The sequence below is a fragment of the Corapipo altera genome, unplaced genomic scaffold (assembly GCF_003945725.1).
Source record: "Corapipo altera isolate COAL_440 unplaced genomic scaffold, ASM394572v1 22, whole genome shotgun sequence".
NCBI classification, from domain to species: Eukaryota; Metazoa; Chordata; class Aves; order Passeriformes; family Pipridae; genus Corapipo; species Corapipo altera.
The window spans coordinates 3,243,743-3,270,653 of NW_020884886.1; the positions used below are offsets into that span (position 1 = coordinate 3,243,743).

At 38.5% G+C, this 26,911-nt stretch overlaps 1 protein-coding gene across 3 annotated transcripts in view; it reads right to left on the reverse strand.

The window, feature by feature from the left end:
- WFS1 (wolframin ER transmembrane glycoprotein) overlaps window positions 1–23,094 on the reverse strand; it is a 33,527-nt gene extending 10,433 nt beyond the window's left edge. Inside the window, exons 1-3 of one of the 3 annotated variants that reach the window (XM_027642879.1) lie at window positions 22,923–23,094; window positions 20,589–20,765; window positions 3,535–3,617 (exon numbers count right to left, since the gene is read on the reverse strand). In XM_027642879.1, the coding sequence (XP_027498680.1) occupies window positions 3,535–3,617; window positions 20,589–20,760 (255 nt within the window). In that variant the 5' untranslated portion in view covers window positions 20,761–20,765; window positions 22,923–23,094. Of the gene's footprint in view, window positions 1–3,534; window positions 3,618–20,588; window positions 20,766–22,162; window positions 22,180–22,725; window positions 22,860–22,922 lie in introns of those variants that run through there. The other 2 variants (XM_027642878.1, XM_027642880.1) reach the window with 2 other exon arrangements.
- Between the last annotated feature and the right edge of the window lie 3,817 nt (window positions 23,095–26,911).

A 26,911-nucleotide genomic window follows, 5' to 3' on the forward strand; every position in this document is an offset into this window, starting at 1 on the left:
ATTGGAGAAACAGAAAAAATAAGTGTAATATGGCACATTCTGAAATTCAGAGGAAGTTACTGACAAGGCCTTGACACAAAAGCAGGCTTCAAGCAGTGCTGTCCCTGACTCAGAGTAGTTTGCCAAAGCAAATTCATGATTACTTAGTGAATGGAATAAAACTAATACTGCTTAAGCATCAAATAAATTCAGTGAAATATCATATCAAAATCTTCCTGTTCAGGATTACAGAAATTACCAAGCAGCTGCCTATATTACTGTTTTACAGATATGAAAAAACCACCACCTTTTTTCTTCCTTCTAAAAATTGAAATAGATGATAATAGACTAGCAAATATATTTATGCAATAGTATGAAACACTTCTGCCTATCACAACACAAGGCAACAAAACATTACATGGCAGAAAATGACCAAAACTGCTGGACATTTTATTGGCATACCTGGAGAAACTGGGAAATGTTTTTGCTTAGCTCACTGCACTTCCTCTCTCCCTAATGTCACTTGAGCTACATTTTAGGAGCAATTAATGTAATACCTTAACAGTCTAGCTCCCTAAGTCCACTGTATTATTTGCTGAAAAAAAACCTGTTTGACAGTTTCTCTGAAACTTTGGTACTGCCGTTAAAGGTGACTAAAGAAATACTGTCAAAAGATTAATAATTCACATTATTCTTATATAGACTAAATGCACTGAGATAATCAAAAAGGTCTTTTTTCTTCCAGTGAAGTTTATGTCTCTAGCCTTTTAAATTGTTTCACACACTTAAGTTAGTGCTCCAACAACTTCTACACAGACAGTTACTGGGTAGACATCAGTGATTAAACCCACAGCACATACAATGAAGCTGCTCCAAATCACACAGAAATAATAAGAAAAATGGACTAAGTAATCCAAAAGTCAGAACTAAAGACTGACTGCAAAGTCACGCCAGAGTTCAACAGGAGGTGCACCAATACAGTGGCACAACAAGGAAAGAGTGTGCAAGATTTTTAAAAAAAAATTAAAAAAATCAGCAATTGCCTGGTAATTTCTCACCCAACTGCAGATATACCTTCAGCTATTTACTTCACAAAGGAATTGCTTAAACAAGTTACATGGTAAATAACATCCATCTGAGAAGATCAGTTGTTTCTTGAGCGTGTTTATATTTATAGCCATTAAGATTTTGAGCAAAGCTTCAAGAGTAGCAGCATTTAATGATGCAGCTCTTAAGTTTCTAAGGGCCTCCTGGACATAGAAACTCGTATTCCAACATCAGCTAGCAGACCCTGAGACTAGTCATACCCCACAAGGCTACTGCACTGGCAAAATGACAGCATATCACCTGTTTTATGACAGAAGTGGTTTTTTTGCATTGTCTATGCTTTTAATAGCAAAGCTCCTACATCAAACCACACGAAAATAGCTGCAAAGCTCTGGCCTGCAGCAGTCAAAGGAGAAAGACCTGATGGAAAAAGGTGTTAACCTCAGATTTATCATTTAAGCAATCTGGGATTCTCTTTCCCATGAACCAAAACTGTGAAATGAAGTCATAGCTGGTAATGGCTTAACACACATCCTCATACTGTACTTCCCAAAGGTTGCTCCCATCTCTGGCTTTGCTGAGGTGGTTATCTCAAGCAGTCCCAATGCAGACATCCTCTGATTAAAGACACAGAGCTGCCTTTTCTCCATTACAGAATTCCAGCTGTGGGTGTTTCATTTACATAACTACTGTATAGTTATTTCTGAATGAAAAAACCTACAAAATGTTACAGTAATACATGTTGACAGCCACTCAGAGTGCATGTATTCCCATAGTCATGGAAGAATTATTTTTGAATAAACGCACAGTAATAACTACAAGTCAATAAACTGACTGATTTCCCATGTTTGACTTTGTGATTATTACCAAACAGCACAACAGTGGCATCTCAACCTCTCATTCATACTCCTACAATGGTAAGAAACAAAAATAGATTTTTTTCTGATTATAAAGGAACATATTCAGCAATAGAGAAGAAATATGTATCTTTTTAGTGTTTTAAAAACTAAAAGTTAATTCCCTCTCCAAAAGTCACATAAAATGTGACTGCATAGAAATGAAATGACTGTATTTTGGGTTCCATTTCAGGCAGTCAATTCATTCTGAGTCCATACTGAAGCAAAATTGCATGCTGTATCCCTTTATGATAAGAATCCTATTATTGTGTGGGAACAGAAAATGTACAGTTATGGAGCTAAAGGAAGGGAGTGAAAGTGAAATGAATTGAGAAGAAGAAAAAAATTGTTATTTATATACATACATATGCATCATAGGCTTAGAGTACATAAGTATTTCTGAGAGTTCTTACTCAACTGGAAGTTATATCTAGAAAGAATATTTATGGAGTTTGCTTTCTTTTGTGTGGAGAAATAGAGCCAAAACATGGATTTTACAGCAGTGATTCCCTAAATGATAATGTTTCCCCCTCCACAAAGCCACCAGCTGTTTCAGAGTGAGGAATTTGTTACTGTCTCAGGTTACAACTCCAAGGTCAGTCTGCCCCTCAAACAAGTTGAGATGGAATGCGAAGCAAGCTTGGCATTGACGTATCTTTTATACCATGTTTAAAATATTTTTTTCCTCATTTTTTTCCCATCCCAGCCTTTGATTTTCATTTGCAAAAAGAGTTGAGATCCTTGGGGAAAAATCCAAACCACCAATGAGCATGTAGGAGACTGTAACCTTTCAGCATCAAAGCTGAAGCTGGAAAAGAATGCTCAAGTAAAATACTAACCAAGCTCAACACAAATTAAAACCCTTCTAAACAATTTTAAGCTATTTATACTAGACCAATACACCAGATGATGGAATGCAGTGGAAAACTGGTACAATTTTTCTAAAACCTAAGAGATACCTGAAGTGCTAACAAACACAGGGACAGAATTGCTACTATTAATTCAATTTTATCTGCCATTAAACAACTAAACACAGCTAATTTCAATAAACAAGGAGGGGCTTCTTCTCTAAAATATCTTAATTCAAGAGAGAAATGGTATCTGAGCAAAACACCAACCAACCTCTGTCCCTGCTAAAGCAACTCGATGGCAGGTGCTTCCTTCATGTTCCTTCCACAGAATCCAGCCTAAGAGCCCTGGTATCTTTGTACATAGTGCAGTGCTGAACCACCACCAGTTAACAGCCCCTATTCCACAAGTAACCAACATGTTTCTTTCAAAAAAACCCCAAAAAGCCAAAATAAAAAACAACAATACAAAAAAAACCCCGAAAAGCAAAAGCAGTTCTGCACCTTCTCCACGCTCTCTGCCCACCCTCCCCATTTTTCATGTGTTCTAAAGGTTTGCTCAGGAGATGGACCTGAAGCCAGTCACAGTCCCGAGCAAGCAGCATTTCTCAAGGCAGAGAAATCATCTGGCATCACCTTGTTTGAATAGTTTAAGAACAAAACAGACATGGTTCAACTGAAGAAGAGATAATAGTTCTATAGCAGGCAGTGCTATTTTTGGAATTAAGAGCAAACAAGACTGGACAAAGAACATATAAAATTACCTCTGTTTGTGCTTTTGGTTCTCCAGCTTTTGCCCTCTCAAGCAGCTCTTCAAAGAGCACTTCAGGTTCTTCCTTCATGCCCTCTATAAATTAATTTGATAAAGAAAATTGTTTAGTACCAATAGCTTAAGGCATTTTAAAAATCATTGCTATATGTGGTTGAAGAATTAAAGGATCATATCTAAAAAATCCAACACAAGTGTTTTGCAAGAACAGTGGAAATTAACTTACTACAGTATTTACACTCCATCTCAGTACTGTACTTCAGCATATTTACCATTACTTTTTATTTGGTACCTGCCACAGGATGACACATACAGTTTACAGTTTCTCATTTACTTCCACAAAATTCCTTTCTCAATGGAATATTCATTAAAATAAATGAGCACACACAGAACATGTAGTACAGATCAGTTTTTGTACTTAACTATTCTTGATAGCACTTCAGTGTTTCACCTGTCAGTCTCTTTATTTAGTACTGGAACCTTTCCTAGAGTTTTGAAAAATTAATAGACCTTTAAAACATGTCCAGTATATCTGAAAGCTCAGCTCCTCAGTCTCTAGAGCATAGAGAGACTAACAGTGATTATATCCTCTAAACCTCACCATTTTTTTGTCTGGCTCCACACTCCACCTGATTTTTTTTTTCTCCCTTCCCATCTACTGTACCCATATACACTTAAACAATTCTTTTCTTCAAAAACATCATATTGCTTCACCAGTCAATCATAAAGAAAAAGTCTTGAAAGTTTTATCTGACATCCAGTGTTTGTAAAGAACTCCATGCTGCATGCTACTTGATGAATGAAGAATAGATTTAGTGGAAAAGCTGACAAAGGTCACAACTACTACTTTTTTTTTTACAAGATGACTTTTTATGAGATGGCCTAATTTGGGCAGCAGCAATGCCAGAAGCTGGAAAGCAGCCCTGCCAGCTGAGGTGCCATTCAGTCACAGTTCTTTTTCAGCAGCTGGGAGGAAGGAAGAAGTAAACCCCATTCCAAATAGTCTCCTGAAGAACAGGGCTACTTACATTCTTTAACACCCCTGGTACTGGGACTATTTTCAAACAAGAACAGGCTACAAGCCAACGCTTTCATTAAATGGATGTATTTTAACAAGAGCAAACCATGAAGTAAGACTTCTTCTTCACCATGCCACAGTTTTGTCTGCCAAGCTCCACTTGGAAAAGTACTAATGCCAGATTATAACATGTTGTCTGGCTAAACAAGGCACATAATGAAAAGCAATTTTCATTTAGTTCTTGGTCTTTTCAGAAAGCTGCAAAAATATTATTGTAAAATAGGCAAACAGCATCCCAAAGCAAAATTAACTACTTAATCTCCTTGTCCTGATATAAAACCAATAGGACTGAACTCTAAACAAGTCAGAAGCCTGTTTTCCAGATGGCACCACTCACACCAGCAGACATCATACAGGGGCTCTCTGCTAACAATAAACAAGAAGTTACAGGGAAGAGCATACTGTTTGAAAGAAGCATAATATTCATCTGCCTACCCCACCCAAATGATACAACCTGGGCAAGGCAGTACTTTTCTGTTCCTTCCTGTGCTTTCATATTCATTAACCCCTTCAACACTACTGTTTTAGAAATGCAGTTTTTTGTGTTCAGGGTTTTCTGCATGTTGAGAATACCCCAAATATTTCAGTGATACTCTGGATAATAGGAGGCACCAGTGTTAGCTAAGTCAGTGTTAGCCAATTAGGTGGAATTTACACACACAAGAAAAAAAACAAATTATAAAAAGTAGTTTGCTAAACTGATAAAAATGCTTATAAGAAAGGCAGTAGTCTGGCAGCTTACATGGCAAAGTGTCTTCCTTTCTCTCCTGCTCCACTTGCCACACACAAGAGCATGGCACAATGGATCCCTTCCAGCTCTTCTTGCTCAGATAAATGCATTAGATAAGAACACTTTTACAACAGAAAGCTGAAGAAACAAATCAGGAATGTTTTACATCACCAGGATATAGTTACTTTATTGCAATTACATTGCAGATTAACATGTAAATAATGGTCTTTGAGAAGATGGGGAAAAAAAGAAAAATTAAAAACATGCAGCCTTATGAACCACCACCTTCAATGAGGAAAAAAAAAGTGGTGTTACTGCAGCAAACTCATTGAAATGGTTTTTTTACCAGAGCTGACTGTCAGGGGAAAGAAACACTTTTTGCTGTTATTTTCAACCTACTGCCCAATTCCTCCCATCCAGTTATCAATTCTATGTACTTTCACATGTGATCTATGAATATAAATAACAGCTAGTTAATTAAAAATATGTCTGTGGGCTGGTTCTGTAATTGTAGGGCAAGGGCAGAAGAACAGGTTGTGGAGTGTTGTGGAGATCAAATTCAGAATATCTTAGTACCATTTCTAGTAACTGGCAATGTTTTTACTTTGCTTAAAAGAAAGATGATAAGTAAACAGGTAAAGCATGAAAGACTAGTTTCATGGCTGCCATATCCTTTTACTTTCTCACAGAAGTATATAGGTCAGTCTTTGAAAGTTAAAGGTCCAAAACACAGTCAAAGTGTGTTCTGAAAAAAGGATAGACAATACACACTTTCTTTCAATTCAGCCCAACTCTAGAACAAACACTATATAAGAGTATATGCACCCACCATAAAAATACCATAAAAAGTGGTGATCTATAACTTATCACCTTTGTTCTTAAGAATGTGTTTAGTCAGAAAATGCCTTGATGTGTATTCCTCCCACATAAGAGTACTGTAATGGAAATGCTGTCAGTAGAAGCTTTTATTTTCCAGTTTTGCTAAAAACTCATGTCTTTTTCATGTCAAATTCTACTCTGTATTGAATATAAAAATTTCCAGAAGACAGGAACATTCATCTTGCAATACTTCATGTATCTTTTATGACAATTAAAATTGATTTCACTAGCTGTTTTGTGTCAGGTGCATTTATATAAGCCAATGAAGTCTATCAGTTATTCAGTGTTCGCAAGCACTGCAGTAATTCAAATGAAAGCAGGCAAGTGAAAGCACTCAAGTTTTAGGTGGCACGTAGCATTTATGTGAGAAGCAAATTAAGACAGAACAGGGGTGTGGAAGGGTGGTTAGTACTAAATATTGGCTGTAGTTCCTACTCTGCCACCAAGACCTTATGTAAATCTTATTTCATCATCAGACTGCTCTATAGTTCAGTTCCCAATATAGTTAATTCTACCTTCCCAGAGACAGGTCATACAACACAAATTAGTCAGTGGATATTGGAACAATAGCATCATTAATATTTTTTCTTTTTTATTCTGTGTTATTAAGTCTTAAGCTTAAAATATACTTTAATTTTCTCAGTCCCACTCAAAAAAAAAAAAAGGAAAAAATTTTATTTGTGATCTGCAAAGAATGAAGCAGATGTATCTGAGTTTGCTGCGTTTATGTCATCATACTACAGAAAGCATTTAAACCTCTAAGGGCCTACAGAAATATCCACTTCTGATATTCAGGCTTTTCATTTAACAAGTTGAAGCTGCCACTTAAACCCCATTTTATAAAAGCATTTATTAAAAAAGACTCAGTACAATGAAACTGATAAAGACCTGTATGCATTTCACAGTCAAACACAGCATTCAGAATAAGAGTAAACTAAAACCTACTGTTATTAACTGACAGATTTCAAAGGTATTAGAAACACATTACTAGAGTAATTTCTGTTTACTAGTAAAAACTATGTTTTACAGCTCCAGGAAAAGTACTCAGAATATGGAAGTCTAAACACAGCTGTTTATGTAAGCAGATTGTAAACAGACTGATGAAAACTGAAGACAACTATTTACTTTCTGGAACTTTACACATTACTTGGCACATCGGCTACATAAAGTAGAATTCCAGCTTTGCTGCTGTAGTCTCAAAAATGAAAATTTAGCATTCATTTTAGCATAGGTAGCCTTTTTACTGTTTGTTAGCTTTTGACCAGAAATAGGAAATGCTGCTGAAGGAAACGTTTCAGTTTTTTAACGAATGCTATGTCAGAATGCAATTATTGTCCCCTACCTCTGAAATTGAGCCATTAAATTGATAAACAGGTAGTTAATCCACAGTAGGGGATTAGTCCAAGTGAGATTACAAGATACCAATGCTCAGAATTTTTAAGTCACAAAAGAAAGATACCATCATAGATTAACACATATAAGCCTCATCTTTGGACTGTACCAAAGACTAAAACCCAACAAACTCTTTGACATACGTACAAGGTTTTGATGAATGGACTTACACAATCTAGGTAAGAAATCTTTTCAATGCCAAAGATTTTACAGACAAACAAGAGTACCTGGGGGTTGTAATTGTCTGTGCTAGTATGCAAGCACAAATCAATACCAGATGCAATAGATTTCCAGCCTTTCTAGTACACTTAACACATACAACTGAAACATGTCATGCGTGCATCACTGTAGTTGGCTGACTTGTTGTGAAGTGTCTGATAATGTATTTAGCAAAAATGTTTTACACACATTTTAGACAAACATTGCTTCCAAAAAGCCAGTATTTTAAGTGACACTGTGTATGTATGACACTTCCATTCTTGAATTCCAAAATCTTTAAAGGCACATAAATAATAATCCTTTCATACAGAAAAATATTTTAGTTGTGTATATATACATAGAGTGGATCATACACACACCCCCATCACATAAAATACCCTACATTTTCTAAGTGCTCTTCTAACCTCTTCCTTCAAAAAAATCTACTACAGTTATTTCATGCAGAAAGAATCAACAGAGCGTGTGCTGAATAATAAAAGTGTTTGTTGATTTACTTTCCTACACAAGCACATTAAAGCTCTCAGCAGAGTGGATTTACCCAGCACAAGGGAGTTTTTAGCACCTTGTCAGCTATTATCACCCCCTGGCCAGGTGCACACAGCTTTCTTGTTAGGTCACAGCTACAGCTGATCTGAATTCCAGATTAAACAAGACAAGAAAGACCACAAACAAGGAGTAACAAAGAGAAAAAATGATATTTTAAAGGATCACAATTTCTTATGCTTTTTGAGCTTAAAGATCTTATTTGTTTCCACAGTTATCGGAGGACAGCCCTGAGACAGTTATGTTATCATGCATAACAAATCTTTTTTTTTAAACAAACACAAGCTGGGGACTTCTAAGTGCTTTGAACTGTGCAAGGCTAATGAGAACAAAATAAAAGGAAAACGGAAAGTACAGGAATCAATAATGAAGTATTCACATGAAATATGTAAGTTTAAAAGAAATTACAGGTTTTATGAGTGAATATTAAAGCTCATGGAAACTCTACTGAACAAAAGATGAATGCATTAAGCAACACCCACACTAAGAGTATGAAGGAAACCTGTATGGCATACACACTTTATATGATCATGACTATAAGCATTCATTTGGGCTCTGAAAAAGAAGTGACAGGGTGTGCAGGAGGAGGAGCCAAAAACCCATGTTTTGGGGAGAATAAAGGATCCAAGATGACAAGATATGAAATAAGCTTTCTGGATTGGCCTTCCCATTTTATTAGTATGGCAAGTGTTCCTGAAGTGACTGAAAACAGTCAAGAACAATTAAGCATATGCCCAACACAAGTGATACATTCCTTCCAACCCAGTGGGAATACACCTCCAAGCTCATTGAATACACATCTAGAAAAATACATAAACATTTCCACTATTCCATGAGAAGATCTGATAGTTGCCATAGGTGAAAACTGTTACCAAGGTGGCCCAGCACAGTGAGCCAAGCAATGGCTAGTAGTCTCACAAATGATCTTGCAAATTTTAGGTTTTTTAAGTACAGGGTTTTAAAATGCAGTTTCCTTGATCTTTTGTTTGAATAAGATGACTAAGGCACACTGACAAAAATCAGGGTAACAAAAAGGCCAGAAAGCAGCAACAATGGCATCAACTCCATCCCAGAAAGTTACATATTTAGGAATGATATGTGATTTTGAAGACTTTTAACAAATAACTTTATGAGTTAAATAGTCAGATAAACCAAAAGACAGAAAACCCCTTTTTTTCCTAATTGAGAAAAAAAAAAGATACTGGGTAAAAAGCCTTGACATAAGACATCCCTGAAGGAGTCAAAAGGTTAGACAGGTGGATCCAGTTCATATTTCCATCTCCAAAGGTAGTTTGAGTAAGGCCTCTCATAGAAGTCCTCTAAACAAATTTGAATGTAGCCTGTTACACAGATAAGTGAGAGATTAAGAAATAAAATATGAAGAATAGAAATACACAGCTTTCATTCTCCCAGGGGAAAGCTGATCACTTTAGACACACAGGTATATACAATAAGGCTTACATCATTCAATGCATTTATAAGTGAATGAAAAAAGGAAGGGTGCTAGCATAGAGGTGCTAAAATCTGTTGATGATTCACTGTTATTCAGGCAAAAAACCCACCAAACCTCCCCCCAAAAACCTGCAGAAGGATTTAACAACTGATTAAGTGATAAAAGGCCACGTCAAATGCAGCAGACCAAGAAGTAACATTACCACTGTACACACAGGGGTAAGCTCTGAACTATTACCACTCACAATAATGCCTTGGAGTTGTTACACGGTGTTTTATGAAAAACACAGCTCAGTGCTAGTAAGACATTATTATCAGGGCTTTATAACCTGGGGGAAGAAACTAAGGAGCATGATACAATATATGTGAAGAATTTGCAAAATGGACCAGGTAAATAGAGAGACTATTCCATGCCTTTCCAAATCCAAAACCTAAAAGGCATATATGGATAAATGCCAAATAATTCCATGAGTTTAAAAAGCAACTGGACAAATCAAGGGTAAAAGAAAAAGCACAAAAAGCACAATACTAAGACCTCACCATTGAACAAGAAAATTTCTAGGCTGAAGGTGCTAAAGAACATTCTGAAAAGGAAACAGCTGATATTGAACACATTTAACAGCTCAGTAAAACATGAATAAAATCAGGTAAGGACAGCATTAGCACTGCATTTAGAAAAAGCTCCCTGGCTCTAGCAGGCATGCTGTAACTAATAGTGTAAAGGATTCTCATGAAAAAGGTAACAAGAATATTGAACTTGAAAAAGCCTATCACATTCTCCAGTATTAACACCGAGCAACTTCTGTGAGCCTTCACAAACTGTAACACTCCTATGTTAGTTCAGGTAGGAGAGAAGAAAAAGGTGGATGGCATCCAGAAGAAGAAAAACTGTATTTTGTGTTTTCACGAGCTTTATTTTAGAAGCTCAGTACATAACATATGTGGGTTTTCTACTCATAAGAAATCACAGATGTCAGGTGTCTCTCTCAGCTTCATGTTATTAACTGACAAGAATAATTCAGATGTTTGATAGAGCAGTAGGGAAAGAGCTTTCATCCACAGATATCTGAACCAGCTAAATTACTGGGGTGGGAGCAGGGAGGGAAGAACGTCTTCTTTGACATTAGATCTTCTCCCACACATGAACAAATTCTCCATATACCTTGAAGAGTACTGATGTCTGAACTGAACTTTGTCACATTGCACAGCACTGTACTTACTTGAAGCTTCAGGCATACATCATTTTACTGCCTTAGCAAGGCTTTACTGTAGTTGAATCTGAAAGGGAGTTCTGTCTGAACCACAAGGAAAATTACTTGCTTTTACTGTGAGAGGATACTAGTATGCATAACCTATGTTCGCTGCTAAACTCCACTCCTCCCACCATGCTCCACAAGGTAAGATGAAAAAATGAATGTGTAGGTAGAGGCAGACATGACACAGAAAAGACAGATATAGAATAATTTAAAAAAGCCTCTTTCATGACTTTCATTCTGATGAACTTGAAGCTGGATTTTTATTTCATCTTTTTTTATGTCTAGAAATTTCCATAAAAACATGCCTCTGAAGTGCAACATGCAAAGCTTATCTCATTCTTAATATTAATAAAAGCACTGAAGATAGGGTCTAACTGTTCTACAGTCATTAAATTTAGAACTATAAATGCACTCTGTGCCATGGAAAAAAATTAAAATATAGCTATCTAACACAGCACTGGATTAGCCTGAAAAAGAAAGACAGTAACAGATCAAAACCATGTTATAAATCCTGAACCAAAGGAATTTAGGGTGGAGCACAGAAAGGACCCTCGTCACCTTAAATATTACCATAAATATTTACAATTAATCAACTTGCTGAAAGCCAGTCACTTTTTAATACTAATTTTTCATCCTCCATCATCCTCAATTTGCCTTTAAGGGCCCTGAAATGTGTTCTATTCCCTGGCTTTCAATGCCTACAGTAGAAACAAGCTAAAATTAACCAAAAGAGAAAAAGCATCATTTGGCTTCCTAAAAACTAAGCATTCAGCTGCTAAACTGAACCCACCTGCAAAAACTCTGTATATGCAGACTATTTTGAAGCACTGTCATCTTTCAGCTTTGGACGACTGAATGGGATTCTCAAACCACTGTTGTAAGTGAATTGTGTCTCCTATACCTCAGCTTTCATCAGACTTGTTCTCTACTCCTCCATTATTTACCTTTCTCACTACCTCCATTATTGCTAGAGTACAGTCAAAAACTGTTATAGCTTCTTACAAAGTCAGCAGAGGCTTTACTATACTGTCCAAAACTATGATAGGATTGTATTGTAATCACCTGGTCTTTTTGTGGTACAAAAAAACCCAACAAACAAAATATGACTGAAACATCAGAAATAGCAGCCTGTTGCAAATGTGGAGTTAATTTATGTTAGAAAAGTGAATTTCCTTTAAGAATTTCACAAATTAAATATACTAGCTATAGAAAATAATGTTATGGTGAATTTTCAGTAATAGTTCATTTGCTAGTATGGAGAAAATTTTATAATATGAGGTAGGAAGTGGGCAACAAGAATACATGCACATACAAAGTAAATAATTGCTTTTCAAGCAATAAATAATCAAGAAAAGGTAGAAAAATGAATCTTATAGGGGTGCATGCCCATGGATATCAACCAAAACAGTCAGAAAATACATTTTGTGCAAAATCTCCCTACTTCTTTGGGAGTCACATCTTACACAATAACTCCAGTCCCTTTTGGAAGTGTATGGTCACAATTTTCATGCAGTGCTACTCAGGATTTTATGCAGGAAAAGTTTTTTCTGTAAGTACAAATCTGCTAAGTTAATAAAATTCAACAAATCCAACAATTTCAGAGAACAGCACCAGCTTTTTATTACAGATTTTGTTTTCACTATGACACAAGCTTTCTAGAATCTCAGACACCCTTAGGACTAAGGGCATATACATGTTAGTGACAAAATAAAAATAATTCCATTTGTTAGGAGATGCTATGTAAGCTTATCTCCAAAGTGAAAGATGTCTGATTTCTTTCACTCAGGAAAAACAGATTCATCCATGGGTAGAATGTGGTAGCAGTACACTATCAACGTACTTTTGTAAAAAGTTGATCTGTACATTTTGTAACAATAAATGAAGGTTCTAATAGCTTTTGTGTGTCACTCGATTGTACTGCAGCTTTCAGTGTTCAGCAGAGCCAGTCTGAGGCTCTAGAGAAATCCTCCTACTCCCTTTTCACAAGCTGCAGAAGTTCAGTGGTATTGTGTGCAGTAAGTATGTAGGAGTAAAATTTCTGGAAAGACTGACATTCCACTTAAAAGCAGGCATCAAGTGTCACATGTCATAAACATGATTTGTACATATAGAATATAATGACACAGAGGAACTGACTGGAGAAGAAGAAATACAACAAACATCATTGATTTGAAAAACGGTTTTATTAACTTTAGATGCTTAGCTGCTCCTCCATGAGTGTTGAATTCTTTCATCCATTCAGAAGCCTCCTGTGTTCTTATCTTGACTGCAAAGTAAGGGCTTGGTACAATTTAAGAGTGCATTGCATGTTTTTCTTGTATGCCCTTTAACCTTCATAGTTAGATCTTAAGATGGTCCTAGTTGTCCCAAGAACAATTAGAAGTATTTATATTAGCATACTTTGGCAGGCATTCTATTCTTAAAGGTGATAACAGGGATGGGAGAGAAGCAAATAATATTTGTTTACAAAGGTGTTGAAGTCTGGGACTCAACTCTGCTTTCTCTGGGAGGAGCAACACATTTGTAGATATGGTAATGCTCTTAGTCACACCACAATTGCAAGGCATCAAATAGCATTAAATTGAAATGGGAACAACTTCTGCACCCCCACAAAATGAAGGTAAATTGTCAGGAGAGCAATAAAAAAAAAAAGGCGTGTAGGTGGAAGACTAAGAGTGATGATATTATAGACTATAAATTTTACAAGTGGAGAAAAAAGTTATTTTTTCTAGCATATCTATTATTGTACAATGATCTTTTGAAGTCATTAAAATAATTTTACACACAACTAATGAGACAGTCCTGCTGTCTTTTCTACGCATGCATCTCTGACTAAATCCTTTATGGATGAGCTGGGATAAATCTAACATGTCCCAAAAATGAAGAGTTACAAATAAATTAGCTGTTTGGTCATTTCTCAGTTGATAATCATCATTATTAACCCTCTCCAGCCAAAAAAAAAAAAAAAAAAATAAAAAATTCAACCTACAGAAAAGCAATGCAAGAAAGAGTTGAGACCATAAACCTCACCAAGCCCACATATTTTTGTAGGTGCAGACCTAAAGTTATCATAACAACCTGCACAATGCACATGAAATTTCAGCAATTCTGCAGTTTGAGCAGTTCACCACAGAGCCACTCCAGCAGTTCACTAGCTTACCATCAAAACAGAGTGGCCCTTCAAAAAGGCCCATTGCAACTCTTTAGCAAATCCACAGTGTTTTAAGTAAGCACTTGTAATAATTAACTAACTTTGCAAAGGATTCCTTTTATCTCCCAGTTTCCAGTCTCCTAACTTTTGCAATGAAGTGGGCCTCCTGCTGCTGCAAGGGGCCCTCCAGCAGCACACAGACTCCAAGTCTCTCCTTGATTCCTGTAGTGTCACAGGGATTTGCTGCAGTTTTATTTGAAGATGAACGTACGGGTATTAGATACTTCCAATGTTTTCCACCAAAGCCATTGCAAAACATGTCCAGAAGTTAGCAGTGCTGGCTGCTGCTGAGTGCAGATATGTTGTATTAGAGAATTGGTTCAGATAAGGAATGTCTTTTTAACTTTTCAACAGTTCCCATTTAATGCATTTTGTTCGCACAGCGAAACACGAATATTGGATTCCTTTCGAAGGAAACTTAATTGAAAGGTTGTATTCCAACCACTAGATTAAATTTATAAATGTGTACAATAGAAATCTCGAATCCTTACCACCAAACAATTTATAGAGCCACTCCCATTTCGTTACATACTTTAAAAATTTGAGCATAGCTCTTCCCCTTTTACCCTTCAACTGCTCATTTCTATCCTTCCAACGCCCTACGACTATCCCAGAAAAAAACCATTTTATTATCAAACAGATTAGGAAAACTATCCACCTGAAAAATAATGGGTAAAGATTGAGCTAGGGTGCTTTTCTTAATCTGGTTCATTGTGTGAATGTGAAAAATTGTTAGCAGTAACAGTATCTTTGTTATCAGCAGGAAAAAAGCCATTTCTGTAAACAGTGAAAGAGGCAAAGATGGAGAATCTTTCTTCAAATAAATGGGTGCCCAATCCTACTCCTACATATGCTACAACCACCAGCATGCTATTGACAACAATAGCAGCAGACTGAAAAAGCCAATTTCCATTGTTCTGCAGCAACTATGATGATGTCTCAAAATTTTATCAAAAATACAGTCATTAACTTTCTTTTGGATAGAATCCTTTCTCCCCCACAGCAATGCCTGGCAAATGAGCTTTCCAGGAGCCTTAGCAATTACAGTTTGAAGGGGCATTAATAAACTGACAGTCAAATTGTTAAGTAATTAATACTTCAAGATATAATATGCCCCTTCAAACAATCAAAGGTTTTTCTGAGATTTCTTCAAGCTTTGCACAAACATTTCACTTTGCCTCAAGAGTTAGTCTACAATAGCAAACTGCCAGAAAGTGAAGAGACAGAAGTGCTACAACAGAGCTCTGAAGCAAAGGTTTTCTGTAACCTGAAGTGGAAGAGGCTAATACTCAGAAAATATTTGTAAATTAGAGAGGTTCCCTATTTGTTAGCTATCATTTAGCAATGTGTTGGAAATGCACTGTTGTAAATTGTTATAATGCACCATAAACTGTTTAGAAGACCTTTTTTTTAACTATTTATAAATTCTAAGTCACTCAAATAATAAAGTAGTTCTCTTGCAAGAGATATTTAAAACCTCATAACCTAAGTACATGCAGAACTCTGCACAAACAAAACAAAACCAAAAATGATGTTTCTTCAAGCACTGCAACTTAGCTTTGCAATTCCTCCTCTCCAACCTTATTGGTCAGCAAATGTGCATGAATGATGTAAAAACCCACATAAAATCTGTTTTATCCACATAGAAAGGAAAGCTATCACCCTCACAGTGCCCCCAGTTTCTCTGTCCTAGTATGACCTCTTTTACCTGTTGACTGGCAGACAGTCAATTTTTAAGAAAGACACTTTACATGCTGGAAGGTCCTTAAGCATTACAAGAAATGGCAGCTCCTCCAGATAACCGGCAGCACAATAAATGTTCCCCTGGGGTGAGAGTTAGTCCAGTTCAAGCTACCATTGTGACTGACCTGAAGCAGTTACTTGAATCCTGACATCCCAGGCAAGTATTCGATCACCATGGTATTGTGAGAAGTTTCTCTCAACTCTGTTTTCCTTTCATCTGAATCAAAAATAAAACATCCCCTGGGCCACATAAATCTACTTTCTAACTCAGCAATACAGACCACTTACCTGGAGTGTGGATTCAGGCATCTCTTTCAAAAACCATTACATTAATAGCACCAGCACTACAGATACCCACATGCTAACTAAGCCACCATGTTGAAGGTGCTTTTTCCCCCCTCTCTGTTCTGTGTACAAGTAGAGGAAATGGTTCCACTAGCAAAAATGATGTTTCTAAGCCTACTTGCAGAATTTGGTGTTGGGACCTCGAGAGCTCTCATCTGAGCTCTGTCTTTTCGCACTTCAGCCTTAGGGCTGTATCTGAAGGAAGAAGATGCAGAGTGGATGAAACAGAGATGCCAGAAAGGGGTATTGCACTGGAGAGACATAAAAATGTCTCTGGAGATTTGAGTCTTAGTCTGTTTTGACAGACTTCACAAGTAAGCAGACACTGATCTTCATTGCTATACATAAACTCTCCTGTAATTTGCTTACATGGATACCGATGACTCAATGGTTTTAAAATTTCAGGAGCTCTAATTAGTAGTGTATATGCTTTGCTCACTAATAAACTTCCTGTCCATGAATATCCTTGAAAGAGTAACAACTTTTTTTTCCTCATTTGTTTGTAAACATGAGAGCTGACGTATCCGTATTCATTCCATTCCCTACAAATACACAAAACTCAATAACATATGTAGGCAGAATGCAACAGTTTTGGGTAGAAATATGAATACGCTCCTTTTCTTTTTTAACTCTGCAAAACCAGTTATCTATAAATTATCCTAACAACTGAATATTTTTTCATTAAATTCAGATTTGATTAGCTCAATAAATTCTCAAACCACTGCTACTGAAGGATTGCTAAGGAAAAACCTGTAGTGTAGGAGTTCGACCCCAAGAAAGTACCTGGGCAGCTGAGGATATGTGAGTGCTTAAGTGCTTTACTGAATCAGAGCCAGGGCACTCATTAATTTGCTGGATTATGCTGCAAGATATGGATAATGCTACAGGAATAGATGATGGGTGTTTCCGGGAAACAAATTACTTAACACTCACTTTGAGTCTATGGCCTTAAAACACAGTGGGTATAAATAAAGGCTGGAAGGAAATGCACAGATCAGAAATGCAGATACTTTGGTAAGAATATTACAAGAATTAGTAGAATGGTTGAGGTTGGAAGGAACCTCTGGAGGTCACCTCTGCTCATGCAGGGCCAATTACAGCTGGTTGCCCAGGACCACATGGCCTTTGAGTATCTCTACGGATGGACACTCTGTGACCTTCGCAGCCAACCTTTTGAGGGTGCCAGTGCGTGGTCACCCTCAAAAAACAAAAAAGTTCCCTCTGATGTTCAGAGAGAACCTCCAGTGTTTCAGTTTGTGCCCAGTGCCTCTGATCCTGTCCCTGGGCACCACTGGAAAGATCCTGGCTTCATCTTCTTTGCACCCCCCCTTCAAGTATTTATGTACATTGATAGAACCCCCTTGAGCCTTCTCCTTCTCCAAGCTCAACAGCCCCAGCTCTGTCAGCTTTCTCTCACAGCAGAGACGCTCCAGCCCCTTCATCATCTTTGTGGCCCTTTGCTGGACTCACTCCATGTCTCTCTTGTACTGGGAAGCCCAGAGGTGGACACAGCACTCCAGGTGTGGCCTCACCAGTGCTGAGTGGAGGGGAAGGATCTCCCTCCACCTGTGGGGCAATGCTTTGACTACTGCAGCCCAGGATACCAGTAACCCTCTTCAGGGGAAGGACACATGGGAATGTGGTAGAAAGGCCTGAGAGAAAACTGCCTTTCAAGATAATTGAGATGTACACTGTACATCTCCCAATCTCTAACAGAAATCATAGCTGATTTATGAAAAATTAAATTACTTCTATTACAAATTTAAATTTATAAAATTTTGTGCAAGATACTAAAGTCATCAGTAAAGAGGAGTATTCTACATATTTGATAATATTTATTGAGATGGCTTTTTGTATATCAATGTGCTGGTCTTTTCAGTCCTCCTTTACATCACTCAGAGTTAGTCATGATCATAGTGACTATTCAAAATAACTGATTTCTTAGTCTCCCAAGAAAGAAATCAGCAGAGCCCTTCTCAGAACATCTGGTCTAGTGCATATTTCCTTTGATACAATTAAACCACAACATGCCATGGCTAAGAAACCAAATCCTTTGCTCTCCCTAGACCTATCAGCAATCTGAATGTTGTTTATTGGTAAAGGTTCTAGTGATTCCAAGGAATACTTTCTCTGTCAGTCATATTCTGAAAATTGCTGAAGTGCCAATTTTCTGTTTGAGATATCACTTTCTGTCATATTGGTTTTTATGTGCACATACATCTCTGTGAATTTGTATTTCTATTTGCACTTCTTTCTGACGTCCTACTAAAATCCCCATTTTTAAGTCCTGATGACCAGTGCTGCTCCAAGTGGAAAAAAAATTCTAATTCCTTTCTGTTAAAAAAGTTTTCAATTCCAGAAACTGTTAGCATTATGCCAAATGGCATAACTCTAAAATAACCGTAGAAGAAAATACTGTATTACATGTTACTGAAGACATGTTCATCTAAATCCACTAAAATCTTGGTTGTTAGAGACTCCAGCATGACACAATGGCAATGGTAGCTCATTCTGCTGCATTAAATACTTGCATACATTAATACATGGATGGAAAGTGCAATGACAGTGGCAACAGGCACCAATAATATTTTAATGGGAAGAGATTTAAAGCAATCAGGAATGATTTACAACTGAAATGGAGAAATACATCAATGCTCAAAAGTCCTCTTTTATAGGGGAATAAATAAGAACATCTCTAAAACAAAACTGCATAGGTAGAGATCATTAGTAGACACACAGGCCTGTGAAGAGAATTAGGATAAAAATCAGTATTATGTTAGAAGTCCAGTATTTGTGCAGAATAAGGAAATCTCCAAATTAGCCAGAAAAAAACACGTGACAGAAGCTATGTGCAAAACACCACTTTTAATGCTTGTATTAATTTTCAGAATCTTGCATGAATGTGGGCACCAATAACAGAAACCTATGTACTGCTCTTTCAAATCACATTATAACTAAGCCCAAGATAACATTATACCACATTCACATTACAGTTGCTATTCTTTCCCTGTTGAAGCATATTAAGAAACCGGAGAATGAAGAATGAAAGAAAATCTACCTGTTAGCACTGATTCTAAATTAATAATAACTTAATTAATGTTAGAAGTGTCAAGTCTCTCTAATTTCTCAATTCTTTTACAGGTGGGCTAGATGAAAAAATTGGTAATGAACACTGAGGAATCTTAGAAATTCAGGTATCCAAAAAAATAATTCCCTCTATCTGGAATGTGCCTTTTAGTAGCAAAGAACCCAGAAGGTTCCAACAGTCAATTCTGAAATAGATGCACACAATAGATGTGCTAACACAGCCACAATACTGGCCTGAACTATGCGCAGATCTCAGCTCCATCTGATTCATGCCACATAGATACTCACACATTGAATAATTTTAAACTCTTGGATAGCCTTATTAGCTTCAACAGAGTGACTCGTATTTGTCAGTCTAAGGACAGGCACATAAGCGGTTTCACAATCAAAAGTCAAATTTTAAAGAAAGTTAAAGAGCAGTAATTTTTCTAGACCTTGAACACAAGACTGTCTTGCTCAAGTTTTAGATTACACACTGAATTTAAAACTGGAACTCAGCAGCTGAATACAGGAGCCAGATATTATTTGTTTTATGTTTTGTACGAGACATTTCACTCATCCCATCAGTTTCCACAATCTTTTAAACTCGATGGTTTCACAGTGAAGGGGAAAAAAAAAATCATCATTCTGCCTTTCACGCTGTATGATGATTGTAAGCCCAAGTTCTTATCTGACAGCTAATATTAACTTCAATTCTGGTTTCATATATCAGCTTGTTATTCCCTCAGTCCACATTACAGTAGTATCTATGTATCCACATTAGAATTCATATTAAAGCTATAGTTAGTATGTAATCTAGCCAAATAAAGAATTCAATTGAAATTATGATAGTATTATGATAAATTTAATTTAATTCTTCCTGTCAATTTTTCAAACAAACTTTTTTCCTATTGCTCTGTACACATATGAAAAATTGGATAGGAAAATTTGAAACACACAAAGTAAACTGCAGAAGAAAAGTTTCTTCCACAAGAACAGGTTAAAAGAAATTGGAAAAATTTATGTTCCTACTTTACAGTGTCTCTTTAAACAGAGTTTAGAATATACATACACCAAATAATCTCCCAGTGTTAAACATAAGCCAATTTAGCATAAAAATTGCTTTCATACTTACCATTTTTTTCAGTTTTCTCTCTGTTATGGGAATAGCCAGGAACTGAAGAAGTTGCAGAATCTTCTGAAGACGTGTTCTCCCTGTGGTCCACAGGAGCAGCGTTTAGCTGGGACCTTCCAAGATGCTGCTGGGGCTGAGAGGGACTTGAAGCAGTATCAGGAGTTGAATTCATTTTAGCTGCTGCCAAAGAAGAGAATAATGACTAATTATCAGATAGTAGGGTCACAATGTAAAACCAAAGTAAAAACTTAAAATCGGAATGTATTTGTATAATTAGTTGAACAAGAAATCTAAAAAAGGACAAGAAGGCAGATAGCAACTTCAAGATTTATTTATAAATTCCTGAGTAATTCCAAGCTTTGGCAGCTATTGTTGAATAAGACTGACCATATATACAGCATTGTGCCAGAACAGGGACTGCCTTTTTTCCTAACTAAATAAGAACTGATTTTCAAATGTAAATAAACACTAAAATTAATTAATCAATCCTGTAAATGCTGTATATAAATAACTTCTTTGAATCTAATGTTCTACTTACACATGCAAGAAATAAAGACTAGCCCCTAACTTTTTATGGACATATCTATAATAACAGAAAAATTCACTTTAGATCAAAGGCCTGGTTAACTGCCATCACCTAATCAGGTGACAGAGAAAGACAACAAATATTAGAAAGCAAAGGAGGATGAGATGCAGAACTCTGCATGGAAAATGAGAAGGTGAACACCACCAAGGCTGCTCTTTACAAACATTTCTAATTGAAATACAATGGACCAAAATAAGCTTACTTTATTTACTACTATATCCATTTAAAAAAAACAATTGTATTTACATGCCACACTCAGGCAGGGAGGGAAAGCCTTTATGGCTCCATACAAGAGAAGGCCATTTAACTGTAAACCCTCTCCTAAGGAATGAGGGGATCTCAGTTCATTAGTAAAAAGTTCCTTAAATAAGTAAACTTTAATAAAAGTACTCACTGAAAGATTAGCTTTTACAAGACAGAAGTGGCAAGATATGCACATACTACCACAGTGTAACATATAGTAACACTTGCTGCTTAAGAGCAACTTCCCTGAAGTCAACCAACTTTCAAGGAGCATTGTAGAAGGCATGTGTCCACAAACTATAGTTTTTAATTCGGGATAAATACAGAATTAATTCACAGTGCTGACCTGAAGATGTCCCTGTAAAGATGAAAGTAGTATAGCCAAAACCAAAGATTCTACATAACTCAGCCAACAACTTTTTCCACTTAAAGAACACTAAAATCACGACGGGATGCTAAAAGTACCAGCAATATTACAATTCCAGAACATATTCTTTGTAATTTGACAACTCGGTTGCCAAAATTAAGCTTCCTTAAACCAGAATATATTTCACTGATACAAGTAAATGCATTTCTGTATTATGTTTCTACATCAAGTTATAAATAAACCAAGACAGTTCAGTTCAACCTTCAAACAGTCCTCGGAAAACACAGAGATTAAAATACCTTCCCAGTAAACCAGCACGGGTATTTTTAACCATTATACAATCACAAAAGTTACTTTGCCTCCAGTTTTAAACTTGACCTTAGCGCTTTGTCAGAGGGGCAGCCAGGGCAGCCAGGCCGCGGCCGCAGCGCGGGAGATGCGCGGCACGGGCGGGTCCGGGACCAGCCCCTTCCCGAACCGGCACCGGGCGGCACCGGCACTTCTCCGGCACAGGGCGGGGAGCAGGAGCTCCCCTCGGCATCAGCCAGCCCGCAGAAACACTCCCGTCCCAACAGCCACGCCGCGCCTATCGTACGAAGGGCACCACCAACTTTCCCTCCCGCGCCAGCAGAAACCAGCCCTTAAGATCTGATTTGAGGATTTCCTCTGAAAGTCTGGGAATGGGAGACAGGGCAAGGCTTTGGGGCGCCCGGGATTGTTCACAAGCCCGCGGGCGCTGCAGGGGGAGCCGGAGGCCGCCCGGGACCGCCCGCACTGCGCTGCCGGCAGTGACTCCGCACCCCCGGGGACGGGCCGGAGTTCGCTCGGCCTTGCTCCCCGCCAGGTCCGGGAGTGCCCGGGCGGCGCTGCCGCCCCGGAAGGCCGGGAAGGGGCCCGGCAGCTCGGGCCGTCCTGCGCGGGGTCCCGCCCCAGACGCTCACCGAGCCCGGCAGGGCAAAGTCAGCGGCGTGGACTCCCCCGATGCTCCCCTGCGCCTCCGGAGGCGGCCGGGCGCTGACTGGGGCGCCGCCGGGAGCCCGCGGCCCTCAGGGGCGGCCCCGGCCCGCCCATCGGCCGCGGCCCCCTCTCCTCCACTCCCCGCCGCGCCGTGTGAGGGGGCGGCGCGGTTGTCACTCACCGCCCGCCGCGCTCGGGGAGGGCTCCGGGGAGGGCCCTCCGGGGCCGGTGGGAGGAGGAAGAGGCGGAGGCCGCGGCGCAGGGGTGGGCAGTGGAGTGGTGAGGGCGGTGCGACCTGCGCGGGCTGTCCCCGCGCAGCGGCACCGGCAAAGGGACCCCCTCTCCGCCCGGCCCTGGGGAATGAGGAGGTGTCACGGAGGCGGCCGGGACGGGCTGGGGCGGCTGCAAAATGGCAGCGCTGGAAGCGGGGCCGGTGCCGAGCGCGCGGGGAGGCGGCGGCAGCTGGAGCGGTCCGGGGTGCGGGCACAGCCCGGCTCGGGAAGGGCCGGCGCTGCCGAAGGGGCCGGTGTGGGCGAACAGGGAGTGGCGGGGGCTGCTGCCCTGCGGCCGGGTGGGATGAACCGGAGCTTCCCCCTAAGGCAGTGTTCCTCCGTGGAGAGCAACAGGAGCGAAGGGAAGGAGGGAAAGGGCGGTAACCGAGTAACTAATTCCTCTAAGTTACTACTACATACACCAGCACTTCTGCCACATACATGGAAAGCTCCTTGGCTGGAAGCAAGCTCTGAGCTTACCTGTAAGTGTTGCTGTTGTATTGATAGTAATCTTACTACTTTTTGGAAATAATACATTACTTTTTATTTTCCAGCTACTTAAATAACTCAAGGTCTCTACATGGTACTTTGAATACCTCCTAATTAAAAAAAAAAAACAACAAACCACAATCAACCTATAAATTTAAAATAGGAGTTACTCGGTTGGTTGTTTCACAAGTTCCAAGTTTACAGCAGATCATGGAGAGCTCTGATGTGTTTCATTTTTTTAAATGTCAGATCCTACTTCTTGGTGTCACTGCATGTTGGAGTTGTTTTTAATCCCCAAATCAAAATGTGGCCCCCAGTGTCCTCATTATTTCCTTGTCTTGGAAGTCATAAGAAAATTCTTATTTTTACCTAAAGTAAGTTTAAACAAACATGAAGCTCATGTTTACTTCAAATTAAACTAAAATTTGCGAACCCCCCCCCCCGCATTTACTTTTAAGAAGATCATTTCCAGTCTGAGTGTAATATGGTTTCATTAGGAACATGCAATGCCTGCCTTGTGTTATCTGTTGTTACTTTGGGCTCACAGTATGACAACTGTGATATGACAAACTGCTGCTGCAATCTGCTCCCCCTTCTATTCACATTTCCGTCAAGATATTATTTTATACAATTGATTTGATATTTAGTGGGTATGCTTAACAGATGTAACATGCTTTGGGAACAGGTGGAAATGAGGGTGGTAGCTGGAAAAGTAAGTAACAAGGGAGTGTAAAATAAAGCCTCCTCTACTGCTTGTGCCTGCAACGTTCCAACTGAAGGCACAGTCACACATGGCGTAAGTCATTCCAGAGGAGCTCAGTTCAACGATGAAACTGCCACACTGACTACTAACCTGCTTAATGGTGAGGCTTGGTGTAAAATACATTCTGTGTGATCCTTCACTGAAGACGGAAATTAGTACCATTGCTGAATTTGATCAGATCCTTACTTAAGGCCAGTTTAAACCTTTGCAGTAAATGAACTGTCACATACACCTTATATACTCATTTACATGTTATATAAATACAGATAATGTTACTGAGAGTAAATAGAACTCAGACATGATGACAGCTTCCATTATCAACTCCACTGGTTTCACTTTGGCTTTACTTTATCACAAGTAATGAGTTCCCATTTGGTATTATCACAGTTGCAAATTGTTGCAACTACAGAGAAGAAACATAGAAGTACTGTAATAACTTGGCACAGCACCTGTTTAAATTTCAGATATGACTCATAGAATTAGTAGAATGGTTGAGGTTGGAAGGGGCTTCCTGAGGTCAGCTGCTGTTCCCCCCTGCTCATGCAGGACCACCTGGTTGCCCAGGACTGTGTTCACATGGCTCTTAGAGTACCTCTAAGAATGGAGACTCCATCACCTGGGGCCAGTGCTCAGTCACCCTCCCAGAAAAATGTGCATTTCCTAATGTTGAGAGGGAACCCTCTGTGTTCCAGTTTGTGCCCATTGCCTCTGGTCCTGTCACTGGGCACCACTAGAAAGATCCTGGTTCCATCCCCTTTGCATTCTCCCTTTGGGTATGTAAGTACATTGATAGATGGCCCTGTGCCTTCTCCTCTCCAGGCTGAACAGTCCCAGCTCTTTCAGCCTTTCCTCATAGGAGAGATACTCCAGCTGTAGGAGAGATGCTCCAGCTCCTTCGTCATCTTAGAGGTCCTCTGTTGGACTGACTCAGTATCTCCATGTCTTTTATACTGGGGAGTCCAGAACTGGGCACTTGCTTAACTGCATGAGGTTCTTGTCAGCCCAGATTAAAGAAAAGACTAATGCAACAAGAACAAAATAAAAAAGATTGCAGTTAGCCAGTTTCTTTTTGTATTACAAAATCAATAAAACTTTCACAAATATTTTGAAAGTTTTCAGAGTGATGTTTGATTTTAGCTGATTTCTGTAAACATTGTTTACTCAAGAGATGATGAAATGCAGTAGAAATAACTGTGTGAACATCTGAGATGCAGTACTGAGATATAGGCTGAAATTAACTGCTTTTCCGTATAATCATCAATTAGTTCTAGAAATATCCTTGGGATATCTAATGATCTGATCAACTCATATGTTGCCTCTGTTAAATGGCATGTAATATAAACTGACATTTTCACATTCTGTTGTGAAGTTTGTATTTCAGCATCTAGGCATGTGTTTAGTATTGAAATGTTTAAGAAAAGTGTCTTTTAATTTGTAACAGCAAAGGATCATGCTAAGCAATATTTATTTAAATACAAGATTTTGTTATCAAATCAATCAATTCAAACTGATTTACCTATCATATTACCGAAATTCAATCACACTTATAGCGTTGCTGGCATACAAGTAGTTTCTCGTCAGTCCAGAGGAAAAACTATTTAATCAAACTATTCCTAAATGAAGAGAGAAGTGATCATCCAAGAAAACAGACCTGCATGAAGCATGATTCATTCCAATGAATAGCCTTAAGCTCCTTATGTTTGTCACAACACCTCTGAATAGGAGTCCATTTCTTTAGTACATTCAGAAACAGGTTTAGTTACTCTGGACATTTTTGGAATACATTAATCCCAGCAGAAATCTTGTCAGCAGTACTCTTGTAAGAGAAAGAAGACCTGAAAAATTCACAGAGAAATGCCATGTGCATACTCAGGAGTTATGAAAGGAAGTACATTATGAAAATGAAAATATCTGAGTGATGCTAAGTAACCTGTACTAAAAGCTGTCTCAAAGATCATGTCTTTTTTTTTCTTTTTTTTTTTTTTGCCACACCTTACTAATTAGGACAAGAGCTGTTATTTCAAAATAATAAGTTTTGTTGTTTACTCTGTTACACCCATTTTTAACAGTATAATTTAATTGATGGAAGCATTCCATCACCATAATAATAGTGCAATAAAAGCTTCAACATCCTTCATGAGCAGCTGGGTACTATTGTTTCATTAGACTAAGGGCCAACTTGAAAACAGAATTTTTTTTATTTTATTTTGTATTTTTTAAGGCAATGTGTCATCAAAAGTGGGAGGCATTTTCTGTCAGAAAGAGTACAATACATAAGCATGCTGAAACAAGGGATGTAGAATCTGGAGGATCAACAGTATGATGTGAGCAACTAAGATATTAGTGTCATTTGGGATGGACATGCGGTAGAAAGAACTAATAAAATATGAACATGGGAGGAAATGAAAGGAAAACCACAAGAAAGTGGGCACAAAAGGCAGGTAAAAATAGGAATTGCATTTTGTGAAGATGGTGATGAAGACTCTTCTTCCCAGAGTCTAAATATTAAATACATATTAAATACACCTCTGTCACCTTAGGGTTGGAGCAGCCTTTGCATAAGTACATGTTTCCATGTGCTAAGGTGTGTAGGGTAATGGGACCATCATTCCCTGTCCTGCTCTTTTAACCTCTCTTTATTCCACT